Genomic DNA, 14673 nt, shown 5'->3' on the forward strand with positions numbered 1-14673 from the left:
AGGCAACTGGTCATTTCTAGGACAATCTTTTAGCTTCCAAAACAACCGTTTCATTCTATAAAATCGATTTTGTAGACCAGATACGGTACTGATTCTAGACAATAGAAATGAGTCCCGTGAAAAGCTATGCACTGATACAATGTTTTCGCTTAATAGACCTCTTTAGCTACGTATGTAAATTGCCCATTTCAGATCACGTGATGTTCTCCAGAGAATTGCTCCTTTGTCTAATTTAAATTATTCATTCATTTCCACGTGAATTTGTTTGAATTTGAAAGAGATAATTCTCAAGGGTACATCACGTGGTCTGAAATGGGACAACAAACAAACGAAGCTAAAGAGGTCTATTACAAACTGATTAGCCAGGGCCCTGGGGACAAGTTTGTAATTTTGCCTTGTTGATTACAGGATACAACAACTGCTATGATGTAAATTGGAAAACAGCCCTCAGTCGACCAGGATGGGCAAACTGCTCATCGAGGAGATATGTGAACGGACTGTGGAACGAAAATGAGGCTGTTCTTTCTTCACCTGACGGGATTGATAACATTAAAAAAGGGAGGTGTTGTAATCCTCCACACGAGTACGAAGATGACAGTCCTGTCTGTCAAACAGTAGACTGGAAAACTCCCCTGAGAAGGTCAGATAAACAAGTCTTGTCTTATGTTATGCTATGATCAAAGGGCTTTTCAGTTGTTTTTTAAAAAAAAAAATTAAATTAAATTAAATTAAATACTTATACACTGTAAGAAAAGTAAAACGGATTGCAGAAACTTTAACTGGCTTTCTGCAGTTGTTCAGTCTGATTAGCCAGATAAACGTATATGACTTGACGCGTGGGTTTTGAGCCAATGGAAGAAAGAGGTCTCAAGGGGTAATTGGGAACTGAGATTTGGGCAAATGTTTACTGGGAAAATAGGATTTGGGTAACTGAGACTGGAAATCATAAACGAGTAGCCGATAAAACTGGGACTAGGATTCAGAAAATCAGGAAAACAACACGCTGAGAAAGTGGGACTCAAGCAAAATTTGGCCTGTGAAACGAGATTTTATAATACCCCTCCCCTCCCAGGACCACCTAGTTAGGCCACGTGAAGCAGAAACAACTTGCCATCGCAGACAGTGAATTATGAAAAAGAGGCCATTTTCCCCCACGTTTTCGTAGTTTGTAATCCGTCTTATTCTTACTCACTTGTATAACCAGTCTTGTTTATTTGGTTTATTTTAATTTCTTTGGTGTATTTAACCTTACATATTTATTAGTTTTGACGGTTCTTTCAATTTGAAAGCAATTTGTAGGCTTCAAGTAGCATGTAATATTAAGGTTAATACAACGTGGGTTAAATCGGGATTCTATTGCTATTCGAGCTTGTTATATTCTTTCATGGGAGACTCGAGGGCCGACGCCATATTTGCTTACCGACACACTAGAGCTTAGTCCTTTCGCGGTCAGATGTTTTGGTCAGTGAGTGAGCAAATCAGATTACAGGAAATCATATATCCAGTTCTGGTTACGAGCCGGACTGTAGTATACATTAAATTAATTTCCCATAATCATTTTGTTGTTTAGAAAAAACACATGGGCTTTCTGCCCTAAAGGACATTTCCTTCAAGGAATCTTCCGTTCAAAGGGAACTGGGATACGCAATATCAAAAAAGCGTTATGTTGCAGATCTAGAAATTTCAAACACATGACAAAGGATTGCTATGATAAAGATGTCAGGAAATCACTACAAAAGAAAGGTTGGAGCAAGTGTCGGGAGTGGTATTACATTATGGGCGTGTACAAAGGGGACTGTGACAAGCAGAACTGTATTGAAATGATTAGATGCTGCAGGATGAGGCCTCAAGGTACACACTCTCAGTATTTAATATATCATTGTTACATAGCTAGAGCTTTTTCCCCAACAACGCGCAAGGCTTATTGGCTCATTTGAGGTCACATGGCAATAGTACCCGCGAATGTTGACCGACGAGCGCCATTTTTAAAGCCGTCGTCGGGCTTTATAACAGAACACTTAATGACTGATCTCTCAAGAAACCAGTAAACTTTTGTTTCCCTCGAATCTCAATGTTGAGATTTTGAGATTCTCGGAAAACAAAATTAACTGTTTCCCTCGGAACAGTCATTAGGTGTGTAATATATTCTTACCACGTAAGCCAACACACAGAGCCACCTGGACCCAGATGCATTAAGATATGGGAAAATTTGCCCCAGGGTTTGCGAGTTGGAAGACCATGGGATAATATGTTTCATTGCTCCGGAAAAGAGGCAGAAAAACCTTAGCAAGGGTACCGAGACGTTACTTTTGAGTATTCCAGCTTAAATAGGCACTTTTAGAAGGTTTGCGGGTTTTTACTGTACTACAACTGACCTCTACATGCAAAATAATTTATAGAAATGTACACAAGTAAACAATAAGTACTGTCTATTATTAATAATTATCATTTTGTTTTCAGATATGGTAGTTCTTGGCCACTGGATGCTGAATGGACAAGACAAGGACATAAGGTTGGTCGTTTAGTGTCTAACGCCGAAACTTTAGAAATCTAGACCATAATGATATAAGCTATGAGTGCTGTTCCTATGATATCGCAGTTATGATTGTTGTTTTTTTTTTTAATTGACACTTTGTTCCAAAACGTCTATCGAAAGGCACACCCGTATTTACTCGAAAAGGCGCCGCGGCGCTTATTAAATTCTTTGCGCTTCAAGTGCGGCGCTTATTCGAGGGCGGCGCTTATTTGAGGGCGGCGTTTATTTAAAATTTGACGCCACAAAGAATCTAATCTTTTACAGTAATTGAAAATAGCATATTTTGATTGTCAGCATTCTTCTCTTGCTGAAGATAAAATTAGCGCTAGCTGTCCTGGCAAAGTTCGCGGCCTTCACAACATTTCCAAATCTATGTACTGTAAGAATGTTGGATAGAAAAACTAATAGACGAGTGGTAAAACAATCACTTTGAACGCAAAACATCGCTTTTAATGAAAAGAAATGTCCAAGTTTGTTTTAGAGTTGCTTTGCAGTGCTGATTTTAATTTAACGGACTTAATAACCGCCGCACCGGGACCCGGCGCTTAGCGGCGCTTATTACCTTTTTTGTCCCAAATACGGCGCTTATTCGAGGGCGGCGCTTATTCGGGGGCGGCGCTTATTCTATTAAATACGGTAGTCTCCCGCAAAGTCTAATGATTATTGCGCTGACTCCAGATTGAGAAATCTGGGCTCGATAGTTGCGCTGGAAGTTGTGCCGTGTTCTTGATGGAGACATTTCGCTCTCTCGGTGTGTCCCTACATCCAAGTATAAATGAGTACCATCGAATTGTTTTAGCAATTTACACATGATAAAATTCTTCTGGGGGCGTAGAAGCGACTGTCTGGACTAGCATCCAAACCTAACATAGCGAATATTGCAGTTCCTCAAGACTCTTCAGTAGTAGAGGACTTGCAGCCAGCTAGTAGTTACGACATTGAATAAAGTACACAGTTACTGATCACATCCAGACAAGGATCATCTAGTTTGGAAATAACTTTGCATCTTACGAGCACAAAAAACGCTAAAAACATCACGAACCATATAGCCGGCTTTTCCTTTTAATCCAATGTGCATAGGACATAGCCGGCTTCTCCTTCAATTCCAGTGTGCATAGAAAGAGGAGGGGTCATCATTTAACAAATTTGCAAGATATTGTTCATTACTGTGTACATGTTTGAGCGAAAATCAGATTTTGTTTTCTATTTCAGTTTAATTGGATCGCCATCCTTAATCAGAGGAAGGTGTCCTGGCAGTAAAGCTGTATATTTCAACCAAACAAATTCCTTCGCCAGTGCACCGATAATCAATTTCAACGGTAGGAGTTTCACTATTGCCTTTTGGATTAAACAGCCGAAATCTGCCTCCGATAAGTTGGGAGCGATTTACAGCGACTGGTATAACCCAAGACAGTTTCTGCTAAGCAGAATAAACCAGACGATCAAATTACAACGCCAGCAAAAGGGAAATAATACAATATGGTCTTTAGAGAGTGCTAATATCACTATGGACAATTGGACCCACGTGGCTGTCACGTGGGATCAGGTGACTGGGTCCGTGTTGATCTATGCTGACGGTAAAATAAAGGGGAAGGGATCACATTTCCTTGGAAATACGTTCTCTCCGCCGACAGGATTGCAATACCTGATTGGTGAGGTTGGTAACAGGGAAACACACCACTTTTATGGATCAGTGATGGATCTTTACGTCTTTGGCACGGCACTGTCGCTGGAACAAATTAATAAACTGAGAGGTGAGCTTTCCAATTTAATTGAAAGAAAGTTAAGTAAACATCAAAAATAGCCGAAAAGAGACGCGAATTTTCTGATATAATAGTCTGGCGGATACCTATGTCAATCCTGGCACCATGGGTTGACCGAGATAAGTACTCAAAAAATGTTTATAAGAGGAGGCACCCGGAGGGAACCCTTACTCTCTCATACACCATTTTCGATGGAAGAGGTATCCCTTTCGTATTCCTTCGAAAAGGAATACTACCTTACTTTTCTTAATACGACATTTGGTTACTTCCGAAAATACATAAATGTACCAATTGTGTTCCTAGGTTTTTTTTTTTTTTTTTTTGCGGGGCACAGATCCTTTTAAATACCTAAATGCCTTTTACATACTTCTACTTGTAAAATTTCTACGCGATTAGAGACCTTCTTACTCACTTACATGGTCCTCTTCGTGCATAGGTGCACAAAAGGCCTCTAAAAGAAAGCGCAACTGGTTACTGTCGGCCGCTTGTCGTACCAGGTGGCCCATGTCCACCCACTGTCTTCCATTTCTTTTCCACCGTCCTCCTCCAGGTTTCTTTTGGGCGACCTCTCTTTCTGTAGCCATCAGGGGTCCATCTGAGGGTCACCAAAGGTACTCTCGGTCATGCACATAACCGATCCATCTCCATCTTCTCCGCCGCAATTGCTGCGTAAAGGGTTCTGTTATTTTTATTCTGTGCAGCTCAAAGTTTTAGATGGTGTTCGGCCATAATATGCAGAGAATCCTTTGCAGACACCTATTTCTGGAAGACTTCTAATTAATGCCTAATTTTGGTCATCTTCTGGGTTCTGCATCATACAGAAGAGTGCCTAATTAAAACACTGCACCTGAAGAATCGGCTCTTGTTTTGTGGCTGATGTTTCTGAATCTTCAAGTGCTCTTAAGAGAGGCGAAATCCTGACTTGCCAATGAAATCCGTTCTTCTCCATCTTTGCTGGCTGACACCTTTGAAGCCACGTCGTTAAAGTGTCCAACCTCTTAGACCGTTTCCTCGTTCGGCATGATGGCTTTTCCGGTTCTGCTGTTCATCCTCAAATGTCTTGCCTTCCTGTTACTGGTCTCGAGGCCGAAGCTTCATGTTGTAGTTGCCTAGGTTTTGTCCTTTGTTTGCATGTCCTGATTTCGATGGGAGAGCAGCACAGTGTCATTTGCGTTGTGAAAGTCTTTTAAAATAATAGACGGCGCCCATCGGTTGCCTCTTCTTCCGTTACTAGTCACTTTCTTTACTATCCAATCGATCCCACGGACAAACAAAAAGGGTGAAAAAATGCAGCCTTGTTTCACGCCGATAGTCACGTTGGAGATTTCTGTCAGCACTATGTTACAGATCACCTGGCCAGGACTTGTATAGCATCGTAATTACATTGACCAGGTTTCCTGGGATTCCATAGCCACTTAAGGTCTTCCACAGGGAGTCATGGTGGTTACTGTCAAACGCCTTCTCCAGATCAAAGAAGTTGGCATACAGAGGGTATTCAATCCCTTGCTCTGCTCAAGGATTTGCCTCAGGGTGAGGATGTGGTTAGAGCTCAACCGCCTATTGCGCAAACCCGTCTGTTTCTGGTAATGTGGAGCAGTGTGACGCCTCTCCAGTTGTTGCATTTTCCCAGGTGACCCTTCTTAGGCAATTTGATAATGAGTCCCGTCTTACACACATCAGGGATCACTTTCCCATATCTCTTTGAATATGTTTGTCAAAATGCCTGATGTTTTCGTTTCTTCATCCTTAAGCATTTCAGATGTCACACCATCTACTCCACCTGTATTTTCACTCTTCATTGCCTTGATGGCTGTCTTTACCTCTTCCAAGGTACGTGGATTTGTGCAGATGTCTAACTCCTCTGCTGTTGGTGGGATTTCTACCATTTATGCAGGTTCTGTCATAATAAAAATGCGTTCAAAATTTTCATTTCTATCGCGCAAGTTTCTCTGCCTTTTTCCCAAAAGACATTATCAGACGCGTCTTTTACAGGAACGTCGCTGCTTCAGAAACCGTTATTTAGCATCTTTTTTATTAAATACAAAAGCCTTCAGATCTTGTCTACTGGTAGCTTCCTCAGCCTCATCTACTAATCTCTCTACCAATTCTTTCCTGACTGATTGTCCCACCTCTCGGTCTTATTCTGAGTATCTATTTTTTACTTAGTCACTCATGAATCCTTTGTTAACGAGTAGAATTCATCTTCTGTTGGATTTCTCTCCTGTTTCCTATTTTATTCCTGGCCTGTTCTCGCATCCATTCCCCCCTTATTCTTTCTCTGAAACCAAGGACTTTTTCTCCTGCCGATTAAAGGAGTCGATGTTCATCTACTGTTCTTCCCCCAAAATTTATAAACTGTTCCTTAGCTGACCTTAGCTCCCCTCTGAAAAAATGGACTGGTCTGTTCGTCTCTCTGCAGTTTGCAGGATTCAATCTGTTGTCCCCTAACCTATCCCCTTGTGCTTTGCGCAGCTTCAGCGAGACAAATCCCACTAGGAGCAGGTTGTGATCACTGGTGTAAACAGCCCTCTGCGGGCCCTGACACCTTGTAGAGAGCCCTTTCACTTTCTGTTGATCAAAATGTGGTCGATATCGCTTTTGGTGGCTCGATTGGGTGAGGTACCCGTCATCTTGTGTAATATTTTTATGTTGGAAGAGGTTTTCGCCTATAACGAAGTTGTTTTCCTCATTACAATCTCTCTTTTTTTTTTTTTTTTTTTTTTTTTTTTTTTTCTTCTTTTGTTTCGGCTTCAAAAAAGCCACTGTCAGTGTGTCAGCTCCCTGTTAGGTTTAGCTGTCGTCTATCATCAGTCCAGATGCGTGACCATTCTTTATACATCTGTGCGAAGTGTACTCGACGAGTACCCACCTTGTGTATGGGGTAGGGAGGCTATGCAAGATACCACCTGTCCGATTAGCCAAATGGACAAAAGTTATTGGCCTCAAAATGTGTCTGAGTTAAGACTTTCATAATAGGTGTGCATGAAGCTTGCATTACTGGATAAATAGCACAAGGAGGTTTGAATCTTGCTCTTAGTTTCTACTTCTGATAGAGAGGGGGTTATACAAACAAGACACAATCTTTTAACGTGGGGAGGGAAAGGGAGGTACATGAAGAGACCTCGCAACTATGTATGCTTAGTTACCTACCATAACTACTATTACACTGCAAGGATCAGTTAAAAACATATTTCTCCAAACCATTTTTAGGATTTCCTGTTGTCGTAAACACAACCAAACATGTACCCGGGGGAACTGTTGTAGTGGCGTGGGAACCACCCTTTGAAGAAACGTGTCCAGTTGTGAACTACACTGTGAACTACAGAGAAGTGTTGTCACACACGAGGAAGAGCAAGTGGCACTCAGTTACCGTGAACGGAAATGCAACCAGTTTGACGCTTCAGCTCAGCTGTAAAACTGAGTATGAAATAGAAGTTATCTCACTGAACGGATATGTCGAGAGTGATGTGAATGAAAGCAAGATTTGGAACTTCAAAACAGGCGGAGGTAATGTTGGTATTGCGACATGAAATAGGAACTTGGTACTTCAACAAAAGGCACCGAAATGTAAATTCTTTATAAGTTCTATTTGATATATTACCAATTCAGATTTTCATTTTCTCTAATCAAGGGTAAAACTAATAACATAATTATATTCGTGATTTGGCTCCAGTAGATTATTTTGCCTGAGTTTTGGTTTCAGTTTTTTTCTTTTGGTTTGCACTATCCGAGGCTCCAAACACTTACAACTTTAGACCACATTTTTTGGTCGCCGTTAACCGATGATTTTACAGGAGTTTGTATTAAGAAGCCCAAGAAAGGAAACGATTTTTCAAAAAAAATTAAAAGTTACCTTGTTAAATCAAGTCGGAAATATTAGTGTCGCTGAGCAGACCGTGCTGCAGTTTTTTCACGTCATTTACTTACGCACATCATTTACCTTCTTACTATAATTCAATTCTCTTCAACCGACAGTTTACATACTGCTCTATCAAAGCCTTTCTTTATTGAAGGTCTTCCATCACGTCCGGTTATAAACAACAAGGAAACAGAAACCTCCGCTTGTGATGTCAATCCGACATGGAGCCCTCCTGTAGACAATGGATGTCCGCTGACTATGTACTCGATTTATTACCGAGAGATAACCGAGGTATCCTGGCATCAAGTTAACGTCACTAATGTTACGGCAACTAACTATACTGTCTCATTAGCATGTGGCAGGCAGTACACGATCGAAATCTCGGCCTGGAATGAGCTGGGACAGAGCGACAGGTCGAGACCATGGATAATAAAGACAAAATCAGGTACGTTTACTAGAGTGATTTTATTTAACCCGTGAAACAATAACAGTTAGTGAGTAATAGCCAAAACGTAAACAAAAGAAAACAATGGGATTAGCGTCTAACTTAATCTAAACGTGTGATAACTATTTTACCGGTTTAGTAAAATCACTCTTAAAGTTTGGTAAAAGGAAAAGAGAACGTGAAGGGTTTGCACTGAGGTTCCATCAGGATTATCTGCGGGATAAATCCAATGATGGTGGCTACCGTGACTTGATTAGAGAAGACGCCATCTTGGATTTAAATGCCAAAAAGAACGTGGATGGCAGTTATTGGTTATAAGGCGGATGCACAAGTTAAGAAGTTGCGTTTTAAGCAGACAGTAAAGTAAATGGGTTTTATAAATTAACGTACCAGTTATAATATTGTTACTGGGAAGTAGTAAACATTTTCCCGTAGAATTCTACAGACTTAACGAGCGTGCGACTTTTGTTAGTTCAAAGGTTTATTCCCAGCTAGATATATTCGTTTATATATAAACGATTAAAGAATGAATAGATTGTTTCACTTATCCGAGATGTGCTCTATGCAAAAATATGCAGAGCAAAATTCAAATAGAAACACAGAGTAATATTGATCACACTTCCCGTTTTCTCAACAGAAGAAGGAGGGGAAAGGCCTAACCCACCACCATCTCCACAAACACCACCAATTCCGCCACCGCCTGGTAAGTATTGCCTTCGGTAATTATGATCCATCAAATTATTTCTCTTTTGGTATAAAGTATTGAGAAATATCTCTTTTTTTAATATTAATAAACTTTTCAAAATCTTTCAGCCTTTCAGAGTGGCAATGTTCTTTCTTCATCGCAGTTAGCTGGTTTAGTAGCGGGACTTAGCGTCCTTTTCGTCATCATTTTTATGGTAATATTCAGGCTTCGACGGAAAGCACGAAAAAACAAGCAGCTTGAACTTCAGCGCAGAAGGTAATTCAATTACAAGACACGTAATACCATCCTCAAAAACAAAACTGACTCCGCGCGCGTACGATATTTTTTTCTTACCTATCAGAACCAATTTTAAAGGCGAGGCACAATTTCATTTTTACTCCCAAGAGGAACATGTCCCAACCCGTGGGTCTTAGGGTCATTCATTTTTCTGAGAAATTGAAAAATGAAAAATGAATTTTTTTAGTTGGATTTCATTTTTCATTTTTTCAAGATTAAGAACGACTTTTGAAAAATACCGTTTCCAAATTTATTTTTCAATTTTTCAAAAAAATGAAAATGGCATATTTTTGAATTCATTTTTCAATTTTTCCCAAAAAATGAAAATTGAAAATTTTCGAATTCATTTTTCAATTTTTCAAAAAATGGAAATTTAAGCTTATCGAATTTCAAAAAATTCGCCATAAAGTTCGCGGGCCCACGTTCAGCGTGAACCAAGATGGCGGCGATGGAGAATCTTGTTAGTGAGTTGACTGTTCGTGAACTTATCGAAAATGAGAACAAGACTTTCGAGGAAGTTTCAGAGATTTTGCAGTCTATCTTCCCTAACGAGAGGGGATTTAGTATCAAGATCGTGAAACGTTTTTGCAAAGCTCATAGTATTTCAAGACGGCAACAGATCGAAGATGGCGATCTAGACGAGATTGTACAATCTGCTATTCAAGGTCATTTGCATAGTACAGTAGAACCCCGGTAACTCGAACTCTGAAGGGAAACGAAAAACAGTTCGAGTTAGCGGGGTTTCGAGTTATCGGAGTCGATTGAATACTTAATTTGCCAAGTTAATAATTGATAGTTTACTGATTTTTCAGTACTACAGTATACAGTACAGTGCAAATTGAACTTATCTTGCCAGAAACTCTAACACGGCCATACATTCTAATGATAAGAGTGGAAAATGGCTGTCAAATACGTGATCTGTTCGTTGCTCTAATCAATGGGCAACCGTGGCGTCTTGCAAGAACCGGAATTCGAGTTATCGGGGTAAATTTGACCCAAATTTTGTTCAAGGGAAACGAAATTTAGTTCGAGTTAACGGGGTTTTCGAGTTATCCGAGTTCGAGTTAACCGAGTAAAAATGACTGAAAAGTGGGGTCAAATCCAAGGGAAATGGAAGTTTGTTCGAGTTAGCGGGGTTGTTCGAGTTATCCGAGTTCGAGTTACCGGGGTTCTACTGTACTTTATTATGCATGCAGGTCATAAGTCCCGTGGAAATGGCTAATTATCCCCATGGCTCTCTCTCATTGGTGTAGCGGTGCAATATTAACCGTTCCATTCAGCGTGCACCTCAGTTCTAGGTCTTTCGACGGTAAAACACCACGACTACAGTTCAAATGTCGCGCCCCGCCCTCCCTCCCTTAGCGATCTGTGTTCGGTGCATCAACTTCCAGCGGAGCGTATATTTTGTCTTCGGGCGTATGTACCTTGTTTTTGTTTCTTCCGCGTTTGCTGTTGACCGCTTTGTATTCCAGGACGCCCGAAGAAAAAAATCCCCCGCTCCGCCGGTGACACTCTGTGTCGCTTATGGCTTCACCGGAGTGTCGCTCTCCATATCTTAGCCATATAACAATGACAGCAGAAATAATATAGTATTATCGAGCAGGTGAGTTCCAAACAGTAATTCTGTTTAGATTGATCTTAGAACTTTGAACAGAATTGCTTCTAAGTTTAAACTACATTTGGTTACTGAAGGTTGGGCCAGTGTTTGGTCGCAAGATGATAAAAGGCTACCTGGAAGCTTCATCGAACACAACAACTAATAAGTGGACAGTAATTAGTATATGGTCTCAGCCATCTCTTTGAGAAAACTCTGTATGTATAATAATGTATGTTATTTGTATAATACTTGTTATTTGTTGTTACCTGTATATGTTTTCATATATCTGTAAATTGTTCTTCACAGGCATGGTGAAAGTAACCAAATGTAGTTTAAACTTAGAAGCAATTCTGTTCAAAGTTCTAAGATCAATCTAAACAGAATTACTGTTTGGAACTCACCTGCTCGATAGCAGATTGTACAATCTCGTCTAGATCGCCATCTTCGATCTGTTACCGTCTTGAAATACTATGAGCTTTGCAAAAACGTTTCACGCTCTTGATACTAAATCCCCTCTCGTTAGGGAAGATAGACTGCAAAATCTCTGAAACTTCCTCGAAAGTCTTGTTCTCATTTTCGATAAGTTCACGAACAGTCAACTCACTAACAAGATTCTCCATCGCCGCCATCTTGGTTCACGCTGAACGTGGGCCCGCGAACTTTATGGCGAATTTTTTGAAATTCGATAAGCTTAAATTTCCATTTTTTGAAAAATTGAAAAATGAATTCGAAAATTTTCAATTTTCATTTTTTGGGAAAAATTGAAAAATGAATTCGAAAATTTTCAATTTTCATTTTTTGGGAAAAATTGAAAAATGAATTCAAAAATATGCCATTTTCATTTTTTCGAAAAATTGAAAAATAAATTTGGAAACGGTATTTTTCAAAAGTCGTTCTTAATCTTGAAAAAATGAAAAATGAAATCCAACTAAAAAAATTCATTTTTCATTTTTCAATTTCTCAGAAAAATGAATGACCCTAAGACCCACGGATTTCAACGTAGACTCTGCTATAAAAAGGGATGCTACCTCCCACATTTCACACATTTTGGGCGCAAAATACAAATTCGTAATTTTGCAATCATCACATGTCGCGAAGTCAAGCCTCCTGCAAACTAAACATGCTTCAAAATCTTATGACGCCAAAATATACCACTGACAAAAATGTGGTATAACTTGAAAATGTTTTAGCAAAAATGAACAATTTTATCTTTAACTGTTATAAAAATTGCGCAGATTATTTGTCAGCCGTTTATGTTTTGATGGTTGACTGACAATGGCCATGCCAGGCCCCTTTTATGCCGCAACTTCTTGCTGAAAAAATAGGACGAGAGAGCGCCCCCTTCCCCCTTTTTTTAAAACGCAGAAGGTTTTGATTATTTTCCAGCGAAGCTCTTGGTAAGCGTGTATGGAAGTCAGTCATTAAGATCACTGATCACTTTTTTCTTCAGATCCAAGTCCACCATAATTCCTCTTTGGCGGTGGGAAGTTCTACCCCAACAGGTTGTCTTTGAGGAAGAGATTGGTCGAGGGGCATTTGGTAAAGTGTTTAAAGGCACGTTCAGAGAATCCCCTGGAATTGAAGTGTTTTACAAGACTAGAACACAGACCGTCGACTTCAAAGAAGGCCGAACAGTAGCTGTTAAAGTTTTAGGAGGTAAGTGATTCTCAGGTCTCTTCTGAGTCATCAACAAAGCCGGGTCAATGGATCAATTCTTTTCCATAAAATAACTTTACACTACAGACCGGAATATTTGGTGTAACTGCCATAAATTTGTAAAACCCAGGGGTGAGTTATGTTAACACTTTTTGCCAGAGTACCGGTGACCAAAAGGGCCCAAAAGGCAGTCAAAAGTCTAAGTTAAAACCTAGCGGCACAAACTTGCGAAAACGCTCAGATATACATATAATTTTATCTTAGACACAGCAGACGAGGAAGCAAGGAACCAGCTTTTGGAAGAAATTGAAATCATGAAAGCGATCGGTTCACACAGGAATATTGTCAGCATGGTTGGCTGTTGGGTCAACTCTGATCCCATTTTCCTATTGCTAGAATATGTTCCGTACGGAGATCTACAGCGCTGGCTTAGAAACAAGAGAATACAGGTCGGTTGAAAGTGTTTACACCATTTTTACACCTTATTCGTGATTGGTTAACATACGATACACGCGGATATTAGCCAGTTGCGTAGTGAGCAAAATGTCCGCTCGTATTATAATTATGTTAAGCCATAGAATAAGGGATTTATAATTTAACTATGTTTTTAACAGGGGAACCCCACAGACCGTTTCGGTGTTTATCTGTTTAGGACGCCTACGATTTTCGGATTAAAGTGCGATAAAAAACTGGAGATTTCTTTAGCTCAAACTTTCGGGACATGGGCAAAGTAATGCCTGTTGTTTACGGAGAGCGAAAAATGTTGTTTTGGGTACGAAAAAAGGCCAGCTACAATTATCGAGAAGGCAACTATCTATCTATCTAACCGCCAATGCCCAAAAATTTTCTAAAGTGTGAAAGTTTAGCTAGCGTATCCGAAAAGATACGCTTTTTTTAGTGTTAAAAAATAAGGCTTTTAATCGCACAAAAGGACACCTATTACATTAAAAACGGTGTTCACATTGTCTCGTTGGGTGCTCCTGTTTTTAAGGCTAAAAAAAGAAAGCAAGTCAAAGTTTGGATCGTTTAATCCGGCCATTTTGTTGCTCTGTCCGTTTTTTGCCCTGTTCTACAATGAATTGACGGCTCATACTTTGCGCGCGTTTTCTTGACATCATGTGTAGAAACGCAGCGACTAATTTCCTTCAATTTCATCTTGCATGTAGAAAAGCTATGAAAAGCATTACTACAATGAAGGAAGTCACTTGATATTGGATGCAAATGAAGTACACTTAAGCGTTGATGATGAATCAAAAGCACTGTTGATGAGAGAAGAGGGAGAAGGCAAGAAGTTAGCGCACAGCGACAAACCAACCGTGGATGGTATAAACAATGATCTTGTAGACTCGGCTTGTCGTTATACGCTTGATCCTGTTTCTCAGGATAACGAGGTAAAGGAAGCCAAACCAGACGTGGAGGGAAGTAAAGAGTCCACTGAATACCTTCAGAATACCCGGCATGATGCTGTGCAACAGGAGGAGGATTTTATAGCGAAGGATCTTCTTAGTTTCGCGTGGCAAATAGCGCGCGGAATGGTTAGTTATTATTGACAAGTTTTGGAGCAGCAAATTCCAAAAATAATTTAAACGAGACATAAGTCTAAGCGGTGTTATGTAAATAAGAAACGTCTCTTGCTGTTCTTAGTGGCAATTTTATTTAATAAAGCACTCCCTCTGAAACCTTATCTTGAAACTGGACTGGCTCTCCTTTCTGCTTACCTCCCTTCCCTCACCATCCCCTCACCCTCCCCTTCCTCCTTTCAACGTTAAGAGCCAAGAGAAATTATGAACAGCTAATAAAAACAATGTACCTCAGGTTTGACTTCCTTTTGGACG

At 40.0% G+C, this 14673-nt stretch overlaps 1 protein-coding gene across 1 annotated transcript in view; it reads left to right on the forward strand.

Annotated features, from left to right (window-relative positions):
• The window catches only part of LOC144662599 (uncharacterized), a 56582-nt gene that overhangs the window by 39361 nt on the left and 2548 nt on the right, over positions 1-14673 (forward strand). Inside the window, exons 5-15 of the mRNA XM_078523463.1 lie at positions 409-640; positions 1571-1851; positions 2461-2512; positions 3749-4290; positions 7510-7806; positions 8313-8603; positions 9241-9306; positions 9417-9564; positions 12633-12838; positions 13103-13287; positions 14005-14373. Of these exons, the coding sequence (XP_078379589.1) occupies positions 409-640; positions 1571-1851; positions 2461-2512; positions 3749-4290; positions 7510-7806; positions 8313-8603; positions 9241-9306; positions 9417-9564; positions 12633-12838; positions 13103-13287; positions 14005-14373 (2669 nt within the window). The remainder of the gene's footprint in view (positions 1-408; positions 641-1570; positions 1852-2460; positions 2513-3748; positions 4291-7509; positions 7807-8312; positions 8604-9240; positions 9307-9416; positions 9565-12632; positions 12839-13102; positions 13288-14004; positions 14374-14673) is intronic.

The sequence above is a fragment of the Oculina patagonica genome, chromosome 1, assembly GCF_052425735.1.
Source record: "Oculina patagonica isolate OP01 chromosome 1, crgOcupat, whole genome shotgun sequence".
Classification (NCBI taxonomy): domain Eukaryota; kingdom Metazoa; phylum Cnidaria; class Anthozoa; order Scleractinia; family Oculinidae; genus Oculina; species Oculina patagonica.